Genomic DNA, 17495 nt, shown 5'->3' on the forward strand with positions numbered 1-17495 from the left:
AAACAAGGGTCTATTTCACTCTGAGATGTTTGGTTTCTGGGAGGCGACATGTTTTTAATCAAACCCACTCCCTTGGGTTGTGGCAGCGTGGTCTTATTTTTTTAGTGCAAGGCAATCAGCAATGACATGACCTTTTTTGTGGCAATAGAAGCATTCACGTACCTCACGAGAGAGAAATGGTTGCTTAGCTCTGGCTTCAGGCTGACCCCGATCAGGCTTCAGTGAGCGTGTGATCAACACTTTATCTGAACGAGGGGGTGATGCAAACACATTTCTGTGAGTCAAAGTGAACTCATCAGCCAGAACGGCGGCTTTTGACAGTGAGGCAACCTTTTGCTCATTTAAAAACATTACAAGCTTCTCTGGTAATAGATTTTTAAAATCTTCCAACAGGACTAACTGACGAAGCGCTTCAAACTCTTTCTTCACCTCACTTGCCGTGCACCACTTGTCAAAAAGAACTGCTTTCTCACGCACGAACTCTACATATGTGTGACCATCTGACTTCTTGTGATTCCTGAACTTTTGCTGGTAGGCCTCAGGCACAAGCTCATAAGCACGAAGGATGGACTCCTTCAGTACATCATATTTCATGCTGTTTTCGATAGAGAGAGTTGATACAACCTCCTGTGCTTTGCCCATTAGCTTGCATTGCAACAGCACAGCCCACATTTCTTTTGGCCATTCTAATGCTGTTGCAATCCTTTCAAAAGCATTAAAGTAGGAATCGACTTCAGTCTCTCTAAATGTTGGCACCAAAGCAATATTTTTGCGCACATCAAACCTATAGGTGCTGCCAGATGAAGGCAAGGGTTCTGAAGTAACTGGTGAGCTGGGAGAAGACAGGCTTTGTGTAAGTCTCATAGCTTCCACCTCTAGCTGTTTCAACTTTACCTCCTTCTCAGCTTCAATTTCCAGCTGACGTATCCGAAGTTTGAAGTCAAGCTCGGCCTTACGTGTTTGCTCCCTTTCCTGCGCCTCCAGCCGAAGGCGAGCTAGACGCACCTTAAGTCTAGCATGTCCATTTGACCCACTGAAGTCTGGGGACAGAGGATCAAAGCGAGGTAGAGTGGGAGGAACCGTAGGCTCCACCTGGACTTTGGGGGGAGTAGCTATAGCACCATCCTCCGCCTTCAGAGGTGCGACACCTTGCCCGACAGAGAGAACGTTACTATCACACACATCAGAACCGGGCAAGATCTTCAACTCAACCAGACGTAAGATAATGCCCTTGATTTCCTTCTTCGCACTATATTTCTTTACTGGAATATCAAAGTGTGCCGCAATACTCAATAAGTCGTCTTTGCGACATAACTCAAACCTCTCAGGACTCTGAGCACGAATAAAATCTTCTAAGTCAAAAGCCATACTTAATTACAAGGCAGTAACACTGTACCAAGCACCAGCGCTGTCTATAGCTCTGGGAAATATATCCCGGACGAGCCCCCACTTGTGTTACGTCTCCCCGAGGGCAGGAGGGGATAACACAACAACTCCGGAAACTCAGTACAGGTGTTATGAAAAGAAGGTTTAATGGCAGCGCTCTCACAAAATAAACAACCCAGACTCAAACAACAAATGTGGGGGAAAAAGGGACAGTTAGGTTGTGCCAAAAAAAAAAAAAACACCAAAAAGACAAAACCAAAACTTAGCTGCGCTGAGCTACTATCCTAGAAAAGCAACAAACAGGAGAGATAGACCCAAACCTCAACTTAAAACAAGCTCAAAATTACATGGGTGGCACCAACCTACTTACCTAGTGTTTCTAACACAAAGACTCTACGTGAGTAAGTGTATGGGGTCCCCAAACTTACCTAGTCCACTTTACTCCCACCACAATCATCAAACAAAAGAAAGACAGCAGGAAAACGTCACACATATGTCAAACAATTCAAGGAGGGAAGAGAGCCGCGCCCAGCCACAGGTGAGTCTCCTTATCAAGGGTTTCACTCCTGGGTTGTCCAATCAGGGCCTCCCTCCTCTAATTAGTTGGACGTCACACAGATTGACATCAGCCTGCAGTCTGCGACCTAAGGGAATGGCAAACAAAAGGGGAGGGAAAGAAAACATGCAGCCTGCAGACACGTAACACACACCATGACTGAACTGAGATCATCACAACATATAGCATGCGCAATTAACGACAACATTGGGCTGCTGTTAGAATCAAGTCGTTATGCCCAGCTTGTTAAACCAGCCATGCTTTGCATGATTGGTAACTACTGGGCTGGGAGACACCTGGTTTAATGTATACTGTTCAGTATTCCTTGTCTGTGTGAATGAAATAAAAAGACGTGTTAACACCAACATTTTAGTCATTTGTGTCTTGCATACATCATGGAAAACACCTTGTATAAAATTTATCATGATCCGGCCCATCCTGCTGGCTTGGCCAGTTTAAATAAGCTCCGTTTAGCTACCGCCGAGGCAACAGGGGTAAAACCCTCATTATCACAGGTCAAACATTATTTAGAACAAGATGACACTTACACACTCCATAAACCAGCTAGGATCCACTTTCCCAGAAACAGAGTATTGGTTAATGGAATCGACAAACAGTTTCAAGCCGATCTGGTTGATATGTCTGAATACATGGCAGATAATGACAGTGTTAGATACCTGCTAACATGTATAGATGTATTCTCAAAATATGCATGGGTTAGATGTCTCACAACCAAGACGGGCCCGGCCATAACAGCCGCATTTGAGGATATACTTACCGAGGGCAGGATCCCCATGAAACTACAAACAGATGAAGGCAAAGAATTTTATAATACACCCTTTAAACAGCTAATGAAGTGATATAACATCAAACATTTCTCAACAGCTAGTGAGGTTAAATCTAGTATTGTTGAAAGATTCAACCGCAGCTTCAAGGGTAGAATGTGGAAGTATTTAACATCCGTCAACTCAAGGAGATATGTACAAGTCATCCCTGAGCTCACACAGGCATGTAACAATGCTTATCACAGGTCTATCCAAATGGCTCTGGCAGAGGTAAATAAGGATAATGAGAAGCTGGTCCTTAACACCCTGTACAAAACCAAGCCTCAGAAGAAAGTGCATTTTAAATTTAATGTTGGCGACACCGTACGAATATCAAAACTGAGAGGAGTGTTTCGAAAAGGATACGAACAAACCTACACCGATGAGATTTTCACAATCAGTGAGTGTATAGGGAGACAACCTCCAGTCTACAGACTAGCCGATCTAGCAGGAGAGGTGTTGAAAGGAACATTTTATGAGCCTGAAATACAACGTGTGATTGTTGATTAAACACAAAACATTTAAAATTGAAAGCATATTGGCTAGAAAAAAAGTGGGCCGGAAAAAGATGGCTCTAGTAAAATGGTTAGGATGGCCAGCAAGTTTTAATTCATGGATTCCAGAAAAAGACATTGATGCGTGATTAACCCGGATGACACAGCTCTGCAGTCATTCATTCATCACAGTGCAGAGACGGAGTAAAGAAGGATGGATAAAAAGAACAACAAAGCAGGCTTTTTCTGTGAGTCTCTTCTCGAATGCATCGGCTCATGTTTACCCAGGCAATAAGATATCTAATTTTAGAACAAAACTAGCAAAACCTATTGTTTTGAATAATCAGTATGAGGTAGCTGTTATAGAGATACAGTACCCACGCACTTGGTTGTCTTTTCCACAACCAGACTCGCAAGTAGAAATTTATAACCCTGTCAAAGATGATGCCCTAGCCGTAACTACGATCGAGCTGTCTGTGGGTCATTATACCTCTGTGGAGCAAATAATAAAAGAATTTAATTTGAAATGCCAACAGCACCAGGGCACAACGGACATTAAAACACAATACAACACAGTTAGTAACTATGTCAGTGTTATGGGGCCTAGAGGCAGCATGCTCACATTTAGAGGGAGACTGGCAGAAATCCTAGGATTTGAAACAGAAGAACCGTTTGTACTTCATTATAAAAACACATACGCGCCACATCCTGCTGACATATACGGCGGAAAATACAACATGTTTATTTATGCAGATATTGCCGACTACCAAGTTGTGGGTGATGCCCATGCGCGGCTATTAAGGGCTATAAATATCACAGACGATGTGCGGCGTGTAACCATTTTGCAATTTGACAGCCCACACTACACACCTGTGTCAAAGACATTAATCGACGACATAGAAATTGATTTGAAAGACGACCAGAATCAACACATACCCTTTTTATACAGTAAGGTGTTTGTCAAGCTACACTTCCGACCGATAAGACAGCATTTTTAAAAAGAAAGGATGGGTGTCTACAACACAGATGAAGCAAAATATCTAAAATATTACCTCGCGCAAGACGGGGGGGGAGTTGGGAGGGTATATAGGGACCAGCACACAATATGGCGCAGGTCTAGGGGGGTTGTTCCGCAGCTTATTTAGATTTGCAGTACCGCTGTTTAAAAAAGGAGTCAGTATAGTCAAACCCCACCTAAAAACAGCCGCATCAGGCATAGTGTCTGATGTCATATCCAACATAACCAAGCCCACAGCCACTAAGCAGGACGGTAATGGGGTGTATGTGTATACGCCCTATACTTCAAAGACCCCACCCACAGCGCGCACTATGTCTAAAAAGCGTAAAACCACAAAACCAGGCAGAACATCCAACAAACGGACACCGTCACGCGGAGTGAAAAGACCCCAAACTAGGCGTTCAAAAACTACAGCGTTTGACATATTCTAAATGGCGCTGTTACACAGTCAATCTGGAGAATGTGTAAAAACAGAGTTGGATCTGTTTACCGTTCCCTACACACAGACTAGCATTGAGAAAAGTATGTTTATTGAAATACCGCCTGTTTCGGCAATCACTGACGGAGGCCCGATCGAGTTTTACATCTCATCGTCTGGAGAAGATTACCTGGATCTAAATGACACATATATCTACACGCGTGTGAGAATCACAAACGCTGATGGCTCAAACCTGGCTAGGGACGCTAACGTGGGATTTATTAATTATCCCGGATGTACCTTGTTCTCGCAGGTTGACGTTAATTTGGGAGACCGTTTAATTAGTCAATCATCCAACACATATCCATATAGAGCCGTGATAGAATGTCTTATCAATTATAATAAGGACACTTTAGATACACAGTTCAGCACCGGGTTATTCTGTAAGGATACAGCATCACACATGAATGACACATCCATAGAAGGGGACAACCAAGGCCTTGTGACCAGAGGCAAATATACAGCAAATAGCAGCATTGTTGAATTGATAGCGCCTGTACATGCAGACCTGTTTTTTCAAGAAAAACTGATACTTAATGGAATTGATCTGTCACTGAAATTTGTGCGCTCTAAAGATGAATTTGCTCTCATGACGGCGGATGCCAATGCATACAAAGTTCAAATTGTCTCAGCCAGTCTCTTTGTCAAGAAAGTGAGTGTATCACCGAGCGTCAGACTTGCACACAACAAGGCATTGCACCATGCAAACGCAAAATATGCTATAGGCAGAGTATCTTTAAAGACCTTCTCCATACCGGCTGGTGCTCGAGTATCAACTAATGACAATTTATTTATGGGCAGGATACCTAAATTTGTCATCATTGCATTCATTGATAATGAAGCTTTTACAGGAAGTCCAACCCGTAACCCATTTCATTTCGAAACCTGTGATATAGAATTCATTTCTTTATACGCTGGGGGTCAGGCTTATCCTGCTAAACCGTTCCAGCCAAATTTCCAGAGAAAACAGTATACCAGAGAATTCTATCAGCTGATACAAACCACTGGAAGACATTTAAAGGACAGGTCGCTAGCCATTTCACGTGACGACTTTGGTAACGGGTATACTTTATTCTGTTTCAATCTGGAAGCTGACGAAGGACATTCAGGCAATGACGGCGAGTTTTAATTAACGATACGTTAATTAAAACTGGGAACGTTAGGCTTGAAACCCGTTTCAGAAACCCACTACCCCGCACAATGAACATCTTGTGTTATTCCGTGTTTGATTCAGTCATTGAAATATCTAACATGAGACAGGTGCTCTTGGATTACTACTGAGGCAACAAAGACGGTCATGAACACTATAGAACTAACATCTATGATGGGCAGGATTATTATCCTTGTCCAAGTCATTCTGAGCCTGTTGTCTAATGTTGCCTGTGTACTGTTGCGGTTGTTTCAATAAGTCCAGCTGATGTTGAGGCACCAAAAACATCTTTTGCACATGCTCCATTTTCACCTGTTTGCTATCAGACTGGTTATGAAAGGGATTGCAGCCCCTAATAAGGGTAGTAAAAACCCTCCAGATTGGTTGATTGTCTTTCTCTTTTTCAAAGTGTTTATCTTTTTGTCAGCAATCAGTCTGATTAGAGATTTTTTCTTTTTTAGCTGTTTGTACTGCTGATTGGTCAGTGGAATGTTACCTTGCAATACGTTAAAGGCTATCTCACACAATGCATTGATGAAATCCAAGCCTGCATTGCTAATAATAACTCTGCGTAGAGCCGGTGGAGACTTATATATCAACTCCAACAGAGACAGATTCCTCCGCATGCGTAATGACATCCTTTCACCTCTTCACTGTTTTTTGTTTTGGGATATAAACAACCGGACGGTCTGACAGTAAATTTGTTCTGAGTCTTAAATAGTCCGGGGTCTTGGCTTTATAGTCTATTAAAAGATACCCGTATGTTGTTGATGTGGCATCATTAAACGCTTCTATAAAATATTTAGTATTACCACACTGAAAAAAAAGTTCTTTCAATTTACTTGATTTTATTGTGTACATCAGTCCCACATAATATGAATAAGTATGACTGACTTAATTTTCCACTTTCCAACAAGTAATAATTACTTGTAAAGGCAAAGTATTTCATTCACATTAGATTACTTAAAAAAATCATGTTCGATGTACATACTGTTTATCTGTTACCAAAATATCAATGTATTACATAATGTTGATATATTTTAAAGTTTAACACCAACGTATTTTTGATTGTCAGTGGTACTTAATGAAATTGTGTAACATAAAGGCATTATAATTATGTTCCTGCAACACAAATTATGGCTTTAAATCCTACTTAATTATTTTAAGTCAACTTCATAAAAATTCAGTCCTTGGTTTCTTGCCTATGTACAATATAATAATGTAAATATAAACTAAATTTTATTGATAAAAAAGGCAAAAAAAAAATGTGAGTGCTGAAAAGTTCACCTTTATTTTAACAGCAGTGAAAACAGCAAGCATATAAACTTGTTACACAGTTTTAGCGATTGCCTGCAGATATAACTGAAAGAAAGATTTAAAACATTTGTAAATATTTCCCCTCAAAACTGACCTTAGCAGCAATACAAGAAAGCTACAAATAAGTGCTTATTAATGATCCTGTCATCTTACACATATTTGTATTTAATTTCACAATTAAAAGTTTGAAACTAAATTAAGCCTACTTGGAAAAAGAATCAAAAAGCATCCATGAACAAACAGGCTTACACAAATATAACTTTTTTTTGCATTTAACATTTCTACAACTCCTGTTACCTGGAGTTTAAGAGACAGAAACCAGCAAGCTGCTTTGAATGATCAAGTCTGTACATATATAGAACAATTTCAGCTTAAATTGGTCTTCCAAAACTCAAAGAGGCAGCAAGCTGCTATTAAGGATAAGATATATCTTCATACATGTCACATTTTGTATTTAGCTGTACAGAATTTTTTTACTAAATTGAAGCTTAAATGACACCGTCACATAATACCAAACACCTAAAGGAATCTTCCTTTTGAACATATAAGCAGGATGTAAAGGTTGACCCAGAGCACATTGCTAAAAAACCTCTGTAAACATTTCTCGCAATACAATACCACCAAAAGGAAGAAAAGAAAAAAAAAAGTGTCACCTCGAAGTGCAGTCACATGAGAAAAAACAACAACAACAACAAAAAAAACCCAAACAAACAGTATCAGCAGTATAACATTGCAGTTCTTTGTTTTGTGTTCAGTAAAGAATTACTGAAGTGCAGTCTTTGACCCTTCAGTGAAACAGACGGTTTTTGAGAGCAAGAACTTTGTTGGAGAGTTTAGCTCCATCCAGTTCCATGAAAACCTTCTGGAAAACCTCAAAGGTGTAGCGGAGGTCAGCAGGGTAGGCAAGGTTTAGTGCATACATGAGTCCAAATAGCATTACCACAGCAAATGCTACATTATCCTAATTCTTCACCACCCTGATGCCTTCAAGGACAACTCCAATGTCTTCTTGTTCATCTGCTGAAGCTTGTTCTTTAAGAAGATAAATTCCAACAGTGGTGTCTTCAATGGCCTCATTGATGGCGTCTTCATCCATGTCCTGTAAAAAATACATAAATAAATAAAATAAAAGTCATGTTACTCAATCCATGGCAAGTGAGCAATATGATGTACTGGTGAAAGTCACCCCCCCACCCCCCCAAAAAATAAAATAAAATACCCCAAGTACTTACCACATACTCCCGGATAAGGTTGTCAGGATCTTCACCCATGTAGATACACACTCCCTTAATGACACACTCACGTCCAGCATCAACATCTTCACACTGAAATGAAATTTGTGTGATTAGTATCTTCAGTCAGCCCTTCTCATTGATTTTAGGTTTTAGTACTGTACTTTACATGAATGCTTTCAAAGTAAAGGCACACATACTAATAAAGTTGACTAAGTAGATTAAAACAAAAACAAGCAGATGTAAAAGTAGTACAAGATGACAGCATTTATCATTGGAAAAACATTTACAATTTTTAACCAATTAAAAGTTTTGTCCAAAGGGGGTCATAGTTGTGTTAAGGCTTTATCACTTACATTATCCATTTGTGCCACAACTTTTTTCAGTCTTTGTCCAAGCTGTCCTCCTCTTCTTTTGAACAGCTTCACCAGGTTGTCTAAGTGGAGATCCATCTGAGACAGGAACTTTGATTGAAGGGGGATTGTGGTAATTCTTTTAAACTCAGCATTGATCTGAAAACATCAGCACAAAAGAGTGAGCTTCAAATGTTTAACACCAGGAAGAAGGCCACAATCACCAATGCTGAAGAAATTGGCTGTTAAATGTGCCTAAAGTATTTTAGCTTAACACCTCTTCCAAGAACTCCCGGTGTGAGTCAAACTTTACCTCATGGACATCAAATAGAGCAGGCCATCTTGCCATGAAAGCCTCTACCATTGGTGCATCACGAACAACTTCATGTCTTCTGTAGGCAAAAGTCTTTTCCATCTTGAATTTCACCAACTCTCTGTTGTTCTTCTTCTTTATGTCCAAGAGTAAAGTTTTCCGCATTGCCTCCAGGCTCTCCTCAGTTTCTTCTGGTGGGTATGTTGGGCAAAAGTTAACTTCTGCCCTCTTTGCTTTTTTGACACCAAAGGCTGCACTGCATCTTCCAACAGGTTTGTTCTTTAGAGAGTTTACAGTCACCTCTGGGCAGCCCAGTTTTCGTAGCTGGGTGCGATAGTTTGAGAGTTTATATTTTAAACTGGTCTTCCATCCTCCAAATCCAGTGTTGGAGCCTGTCTCAGTTAGACAGGGATGCTTCTTGATCAGACTCTGAGCTACTTGATCCATTTCTTTATCACTGACATACACTTTATACTTCACAATTTCCTGCACCAAACCTTCAAGGATGGCTGACTTCAACTTGGGATCTGGAATAAGTGCAGTTCCATTCTGATTGTACGCAATTTTTGCCTGCTGAAGTTGTAATTCAGCATCATACGAAAACTTGGGCACATAAAAGACAGCAGGCCAAGAAGATCGTGAGCTTGTTGACTCACTTGATGACAACACATCCGTGTCCACAGATCCACCAGACAGGTACGAAGAATCGTTAACAGAGGAACAGCTGAGGGCTTCGGAGTCCTGGACAGGTTAAAGAATGATATAATCCTCATGCTGCATAGTGGTGGGTCTTGACATGTCAATAACTTTAAGAGTCCCTCTGTCTGCCACTTCTGAAACTGAGGTAAGATTAAGGAACTCATTCCCAAACAAGGAATCCATAAACTGAAGTCTGAAATCGCCCTGAAGACCACACCGTCTCTTGACTTCAACAATGAGATCCTCAATTGATTCAGGTGGTCCATTGGAGAGAGTGAGCCTTTGACAGGTTCCATCAGTCAAGATGATCTTTAGGATCACAGGGGTCCCCATTTCAAGCAGCTATTCTGTAGACGAAAAACAACAACAACAATACATCAGACACCCAGAAAGAATAACTTCAGTTTAGTCTTCATACAGTTACCCATACATATCAGTCAGTTATAAAAGGTCAGATATACAAAAAAAAAAAAAAAGAATGTATCTAGTGAAATACATGTGACTGAACTTATTACAAATATTTGCACACCTTTTATTTCTATATGCCTTTTTAAAGTCACCATGCGGACTGATCCGATCTTGTAGTCAACCAGTGGATAAGTGTCAAGGAGTTCACGGAGTGAAACAAGAGTGAATATTCTTGCAGATACTGGGTTGAGCTCAAAAGCTCTGTAGTGCTCCCTGTACCAGCCACCGAGCTCTCTGACAATGTAGAATATGCTCTGGTTTACAATGCAGATGTGGTTTATTTCACAGAATTCTGGCAACCCACCAGCTGCCCTGTGGGCCAGTACCATTCCCTTCCTATAAGTTATGCCCTTTATTGTCACACACTGTGCAAGGTTTATCTCTAGAATGTCAGGGAATGTTTGCCTAATGACTCTAGCCATCTCCTCTTTAAGCAAATCCACTGGAAAAGTTGATACAGCCGAGACCTCTAGTTCAGACTTGCCAAGAGATGGGGAGCTTAGATGGTAAGCTATCATCATCTGATGCTTTGAGGCCAAGGAGAGAGGCACATTCTTAAAGCAGCTTGTGTGTCTCATGACCTGCTTGAAAAAGCTGTGTTTGGCCTCGAAACGCATTGTCCACAGCCAAACAACTGGACCAAAAAACCTAATCATCTGTGGATAGTGCTCCAAATAATGGTGTTTTGGTAGTAGCTTAACATCAGGAAACAGTGCCTGGTATCGCTGTCTGTGCTCTATAATTTTGCTTTCCAAAAAAGCCAGAGAGTCATCACTATGCACAGGGGACACGACAAGTTCTGTGATATCCTTCAGAGTCATGAGAACAAGCCATGCAGGCTCATCTTCAGGCACAAGTGATCCAACTAAAAAAGGCAAGAACCGGAGCAAGCTCCAGTTCTCATGCGCATTTCCTCCTACTGTTTTGGTGCTAGAGAAAGTTTGTGACACTACATGAGGTCTGTTTGTCTTATCTTCCCATTTGTAGGGGAACTTCAGAATCGCATTGTTTAAGTCGGCTAAAGTGAAAAACTTCTTTGATATAAGAACTGTCAAGCAATGAGCCAACTCTACTGGGATTATACCCTCAAAAACATTGTGAGCAAGATCAGGCGGATAACCAAATATGACATGAAAGTGGGACAGATTTTTGGTGAAGACACATTCTCTTTTCACTCCACAACAGCCTGTACCTGTATCTTGGGCTTGTTTGACATGGACTTGGTGAAGGTCTTTGCTTCTTAGCGTGAAAGCACCAGACGCTACAGAATACAGCTGAATATCACTGCTCTTCCCTGTGCAAAATCTGCAATAGTATTCTACAGAAAAGCTTTGCATAAATCCTGCAACACTGTGTGCTCCAAGGTTATCTGCGATTACACTTACGACTGTACCTTTGACTGACTCTCCTAATAGTGGAACATAAACGCCATGTTCTTCAAGAGTTTTCAGATCCTGTAGAAGAGGTTCCAAGATTTTGTCATAACCATAAGTTTTAACGTCAGTGGTTTTGCACAACACTGACAAGTAGATGGACGATAAGGAGGAATGAGATCCTGAAGGCAAGTTAGTCAAAACCCAATAAATGGCACAAAGCTTGTGTTTCTTCCGTGAGGTACCAAGGGGGTTACAGACTTCAAAGTCATCCACATAAAAACGTAGGGAAATCCTTAGATTTTCTCCAGAAAGGAAAAAGTTTTCCTTAAATAGGGAACCATCACTTGAAGACCTGTAATGATATGACCCAGTAGAGTCTGTTCCCACCTGTTGTTTATGGCATTTCACAACTTCATCAACAACATCTTTTCTACTCAACAGCTGCTGTAACAATTTCAGCAATGGGACATATTGGAAACTGTGTTTCTTTTCAGCATCAAGTATATATTCAACTGGTTCTAAAACACAGAAATTTTCCTTGTAATACTGCTTACGCAGATATGCTGTGCTTAGCGGACCACCCTTTTGAATGGACCTTAGTACAGGATTACCTGAAAAAAACTGCATTAATAGTTTCTGTAATGAGATCTTTATCAATGGGGAGGTTTCTTTGATTAAAGATATTCGTCACAATATCACAGGATAAGGGTACAGGTGCCGACCGTATCAAATGATAGAGTTCCTCTAAAAATACATCAATAGCTGTGCTTGGCACATGGACCAAATGCTCCAGCTTTAGCAGAGTAGTTGCAAAACTTTGCTCTATGACTTTTTGCAAGTCCTCAGTATCACACTGACCATGTGAAGGAATGACAGTATCCAACTGATCTACAAACTCCTGACTATTTTCCTCAAATTCATTTGTAGGTGCGATTCCTGTTCTTACTATACCTCGTTTAAAATCACCTGGTGCATAATGTCTGTGTTTACGGTTTTTGTGTGATTTAAATGTACAGTAAATGTTTGTTTTAAAGTTGCAGCCTAGAAACATACAAGTAAGTGTCTCATTTCTTTTAAGATGCGCATATATGTGAGCAAAATAATCACGCTCTGATGCTAAATCATTGCATTCGCAAAGGTGGCAACTGAAAATCGCCTTTTTTTTGGTAGTGAACCCCGTGCTGTGGATTTTATTTTGATGGACAATAAGGGCATTCCACGTTTTAAAGGTGCATGGACAATGCAGGTATGTACATGGAAAGTGAGAACTGTTAGGTATTTTAGTACCATGGTAGCATTTACTGGATATTGTTTTATAGTGACATTATGCAGGAAAACTCTGTCATTCAATAAGGCCCCTTTGTTTTAGTTATTTTTCTCTTTGACCCAAGAATTGATGTGTGAGAATCACAGGCTGGTACAAGGTTGAAATACCACAGAGATCACTCCCTCAGCTACATTAGTTTCTTAATCTTTTAGACGCCTGTTGAAGGCCAAATGGTTTGTTTCAGATTTCACTAATGTAAGAACTCTTTGTTTTGTGCCTTGAAAATATGTCGCTGAGATAATCACAATTGTAGCTGAACTGATGCACTACACAAAGGATGCTTCTTCACCCAAGGGCAGGAAGACGCTGCCTTATCTTGGTCTGTACTGGTTTAAACTGATAATCTGCTGTCTCATGAATTTTACCCTCTATATAAACTGTTGTACTTGTGAATAAAGTTGAGTCACTTTGGGAAGACAATCTAAAGCAGTCTCTGTTTTCTTGTTCTCCCAAGCTGCTCCCGAGCTGCTCGTACTAACACGCTGAATGGCATGCTTGAATATTACTTGAGAATATATTTGACTGTGTTACAGACTAAGGGACATTCTCTGCTGATAGGTGAAGGTACATTCTCTGCTGATAGACGTCCACGCCTCGGAGGAAGCCGATCCACGGAGTAGGCCCTGGAAACAGTTTCCTTCAAGAACGACGTCCAAAATGTGGATGTTTTAATCTGTAGTGATGCAAAAGCTTGGAACGACTTGATACCGTTTCTGTGCACCCCTTACAACTCCACATTCCCAGCACCACCTAACCCTGTAAGACACAGATAATCAAGAGTCAGCTCATTCAATATCCAGAGGATTACGTCAGATTCAGAGATAACTAACACACACACACACGCTTAAAATTGGACGCCAACATTGAAGATTTATTTTGTTTCTTTATGCTAATCTACGTATACAATAACATTGATGTTATTGCACATAACAAGAATATAACTTCATTTTCCAGACATGTGTAATCATAAAAGTAAAAAATGCCACCATCACAAACAACATTAACTTTTACTAAAAAAAGTTATTCCCAACAAGCAGAACATTAAAGTGCCAATCTTTTGCTCATTTATACATAATGTTTTGAGAAGCAGCTCACATATGTTCCAAACAAACAAACAAAAAACCCCAGAAAGGTTGTAACTTTTGTTTGGACACTATTGGAAAATTCACAATCCAGAACTTAATTAGACAATTAGAACCACTGTTTATTGGCCATGCTTTTCTTGGGGTGCTGGGAGCATGCTCCATTGAACAAATGTACGTATCTGTTTGTAGATATCTGTATTAGTTGGGCTTGAATAAGATAATAGTTAAGTAAGGGGCACTTCACCTAAAACAATGACTATGACAGATGATTTGGCATTCATGGGCAAAGGTTCTTAAACCCAAGTCTAAGTCTACATCCACACACACAAGGTATTTTTGAAAACGCAGCTTTTTCTGTGCATTTTGGTCTTTCGTCCACACAAACGGGATTTTGTATCACTGAAAACTGAGATTTTCGCGCAACGCCTTTTTAGACGTCACGCTGTGAGATTAATTTCTTCAGTAGCAGATACTGGCAAAATACAGTTGCTGTTAATCTTACTGTTTGCAGTTTTTACACACTTACATATACATACGCAGTTACTGTGCCTCCATTAAGAAAGACAGGTGTCAGGGTGAACTTATACATTTAACATGGACGCTCTCACAACCTAAATACCTACGCCAACTTTGTAGTTGGTTTTGCGAAAACATTTTATTTTTATTAAATTTCTGTATGCTGTATGAATTTTGTGCATTCCCCAGTTGTGAGTCTACACCAGTCGTATTTCATAGCGTTGTGAACCTGGCCATGAGAGCGAGAGACACAAAATCCAAAATACTGTCTTTAGTTATTAACATTTCAAATGCCTTCATCATTTCAAAGGTAACACAAAATTAGCTGCCTTTCTAGAAAAAACACGAAAACTTTTCAGAATTACCTCAAAGTTTTGTGAGTATACAAAACTGTTTACTCCTTCCGCTCCCAGGCTTCTAGACTTCTGATTAACCAACATTTCTACACTGTTTGTTACACTAGGATTTGGTTCTTGACAGCATTTGAGTTTACATGTGGACGGAGATATTTTTTCAAGACTGCAGCATGGATGGGATTTTTTTTTTTTTTTTTTTTTTTTAAACTAAAATGGGAAAAATCCATTTTCAAAAATATCTGTGTACGTGTGGACGGATTCTTGTTATGACTTGCGTGTGTGTCAGCCACCAGAATTAACATATCTCACAGTGGCAATCCCAGCTTGCTAAACTCTGACGGTTGCAGCAATTAGCCACTGTAGCAATGACTAGCAGTGTAACACAAACACTATTGCGCTCTCTCGGTGAGATTTCATGAGCTTGTTAAGCCACTAACAACCCAGTGTTCTCTGCCACATTCCAAATCCGACCGATAACAGCCGCTTTCTCCCGACTATGTGCACTTTGTTAGACTATTTTTCAGCTATAGTCGTGTAGCTAATACCAACACTAGCTAGCAGTGTAAAAAGAAAAGGAAAAAGTGCATTTTGGTGCATGCTGTACGAAAAGCATTACAGATAACTTTTTTCCCAGCACGCAACAAAATAATTCTGTGAAAACATCCCCAAGTAAAACAAATGTATTTAATTTACTTACCTTCTCACTATGCCCACTAACGCAGTGCCAAAGGTTGCATGTGGCTTAACAGTCTTCCAGAAACTGGCGGTCAATTGCGCTCTCCTTGAATAATGTTTTTGTATAAAGGCCGCGCTTATGTGACTGTCCAATCATATTTAGTTGCTGTCTTTGAATATATTACATCATTTCCGTTGGTGGTCAAACATGATTACAATGGTTTTAGTATACTAATTTAGTCATTTTATATCAATGCAAGAAAAATGAGTAGTTTCAGTATTGTTTATAATTACGTAAATGGTACTTTATTCAATAATGTAAATAAGAGAAACATGAAAGGCTTGTGTAGCATTAACTAAATTCATTTGTGCAAATCCAAAAGCCTGCCAATTCCCATTTTTTCAGTGCAGGAAACATTTGTTTACCTAAAAGCATGATTTGATATTTATCTCTAGGATTTTTAAACAATATTAGGTAGTAACTGTTGTGATTTAACTAACTCCCCCCAGTCAGTGTCATTTAATACACCCTCTGGGGGAACAATGATCGATTCTCCGCTCGAACTTGAACTGTGTGTGTGTTCCTCCAGATATGATACAACTTCAGCCACAGAGACAGCTAGCCATGTCTCATTACAGCGTGCACCTGGGGAGTCAGAGAAAAATGTGTAGTTATCCTTTGTATAATCTATGTGGGTGTCTGGGCCAGTTAACTTTAGTCTGCGCAGACATATCATACTAGTATTAAAATGGAAAGGGATCTGTCCTAGGGGTAGTGAGGGTTTTAACCTATTCTTGGGGCGTTTCATTGGGGCGCAGGTCCCTGCGGTGTCATTAGATAACTTCAATAATTCGCCTAATGGAGTCTCAGGGTTAGTTGGTGTGTGTGTGTGTCTAAGTAGGCAATCGAGAGGGCTCAGAGTCAACTGTAAAGTGTCTTTAAGGAGAGCATTATCTCCGCCGATTTTCTCTAGTCCCTCAGTGAGGGGGAAACCGGATATGGGGTATCCTACTATAACCTGTTCTGGATTACCTTTTGAACAGACATAACAGTTACTGTTTCCTAAGTCACGAGCGGCTATTCTGGCATTTTCATACCAGGCGTTAGCTCCTGCTCTAGGGGGTGCATAAAATGGTTTATTAGTGGCGTCTATGTTGTCATTTACTGATTTTAGGGAACGTGAGGAGTGCATTAAGTAGGTGTCTTGCAAAATAGAGCATGAGGTATCGTCAGCAAAATATGACCTGCAGAAATGTGTACATGGTTGCAGTCTACAATACAAAATAGCAAAGAAAAATCCTAAAGTTAATGCGATAGATATGATAAATAACCTAAATATATAAGAAAATATATAGGAAAAACACAGTTCTTCAGTCGTCTCCTGGCCTGGTCCCAGGTTCGAGAGACATTGAATAAGCGTCGTGTGATGACAATGGGCATTTCATTTTCTCCATTATCAGGATGGAATGAGTCTGGCTTTATCAGATTAGACATCATGTGGTACTCTCGGCTTTCTGTTCCTGCTGAATGTTCGAATACCTTGTTCTTGTTCACGTGAAGGATCAAAGAGCTCTGAACCTTGGCTCTTTCAGGCGTTGTGTGTTAATCAGTGATTGCGTGTGTGTAGGTGTATTGGATCCGGGCGCTGGCCTGCCGGAGATGTCGTCTGCTTGATCCGACGCCTGAGATGGTCCGATTGGGCTGGTCTTAACCCTGCTGGCATGAATCCACTGAGGTTGTCCGTCCGTAAGGATGCTGGTTCTCGTCACTGCCAGTACAGCCTGGGGGCTGGAAAACGCGCGGCCTCCCAGAGTGTCCTTGGTTTTAGCGGCTTCACCAACACCGCATCCCCTGGTCTCCACTTGTAGCTG

The 17495-nt window shown here is 40.5% G+C and overlaps 2 protein-coding genes across 2 annotated transcripts in view; one reads left to right on the forward strand and one right to left on the reverse strand.

Moving 5' to 3' along the window:
* eif2d (eukaryotic translation initiation factor 2D) overlaps positions 1-17495 on the forward strand; it is a 61171-nt gene that overhangs the window by 26013 nt on the left and 17663 nt on the right. The gene's annotated exons all lie outside the window — the stretch shown is intronic.
* The window catches only part of LOC308407126 (uncharacterized protein), a 29399-nt gene continuing 16755 nt past the window's right edge, over positions 4852-17495 (reverse strand). The window contains exons 2-7 of the mRNA XM_080898592.1: positions 17164-17492; positions 13700-13747; positions 9122-10167; positions 8812-8967; positions 8456-8548; positions 4852-8322 (exon numbers count right to left, since the gene is read on the reverse strand). Of these exons, the coding sequence (XP_080754718.1) occupies positions 8185-8322; positions 8456-8548; positions 8812-8967; positions 9122-9568 (834 nt within the window). The 5' untranslated portion in view covers positions 9569-10167; positions 13700-13747; positions 17164-17492 and the 3' untranslated portion in view covers positions 4852-8184. The remainder of the gene's footprint in view (positions 8323-8455; positions 8549-8811; positions 8968-9121; positions 10168-13699; positions 13748-17163; positions 17493-17495) is intronic.

The sequence above is a fragment of the Rhamphochromis sp. 'chilingali' genome (assembly GCF_963969265.1).
Source record: "Rhamphochromis sp. 'chilingali' genome assembly, chromosome: 12".
NCBI lineage: Eukaryota > Metazoa > Chordata > Actinopteri > Cichliformes > Cichlidae > Rhamphochromis > Rhamphochromis sp. 'chilingali'.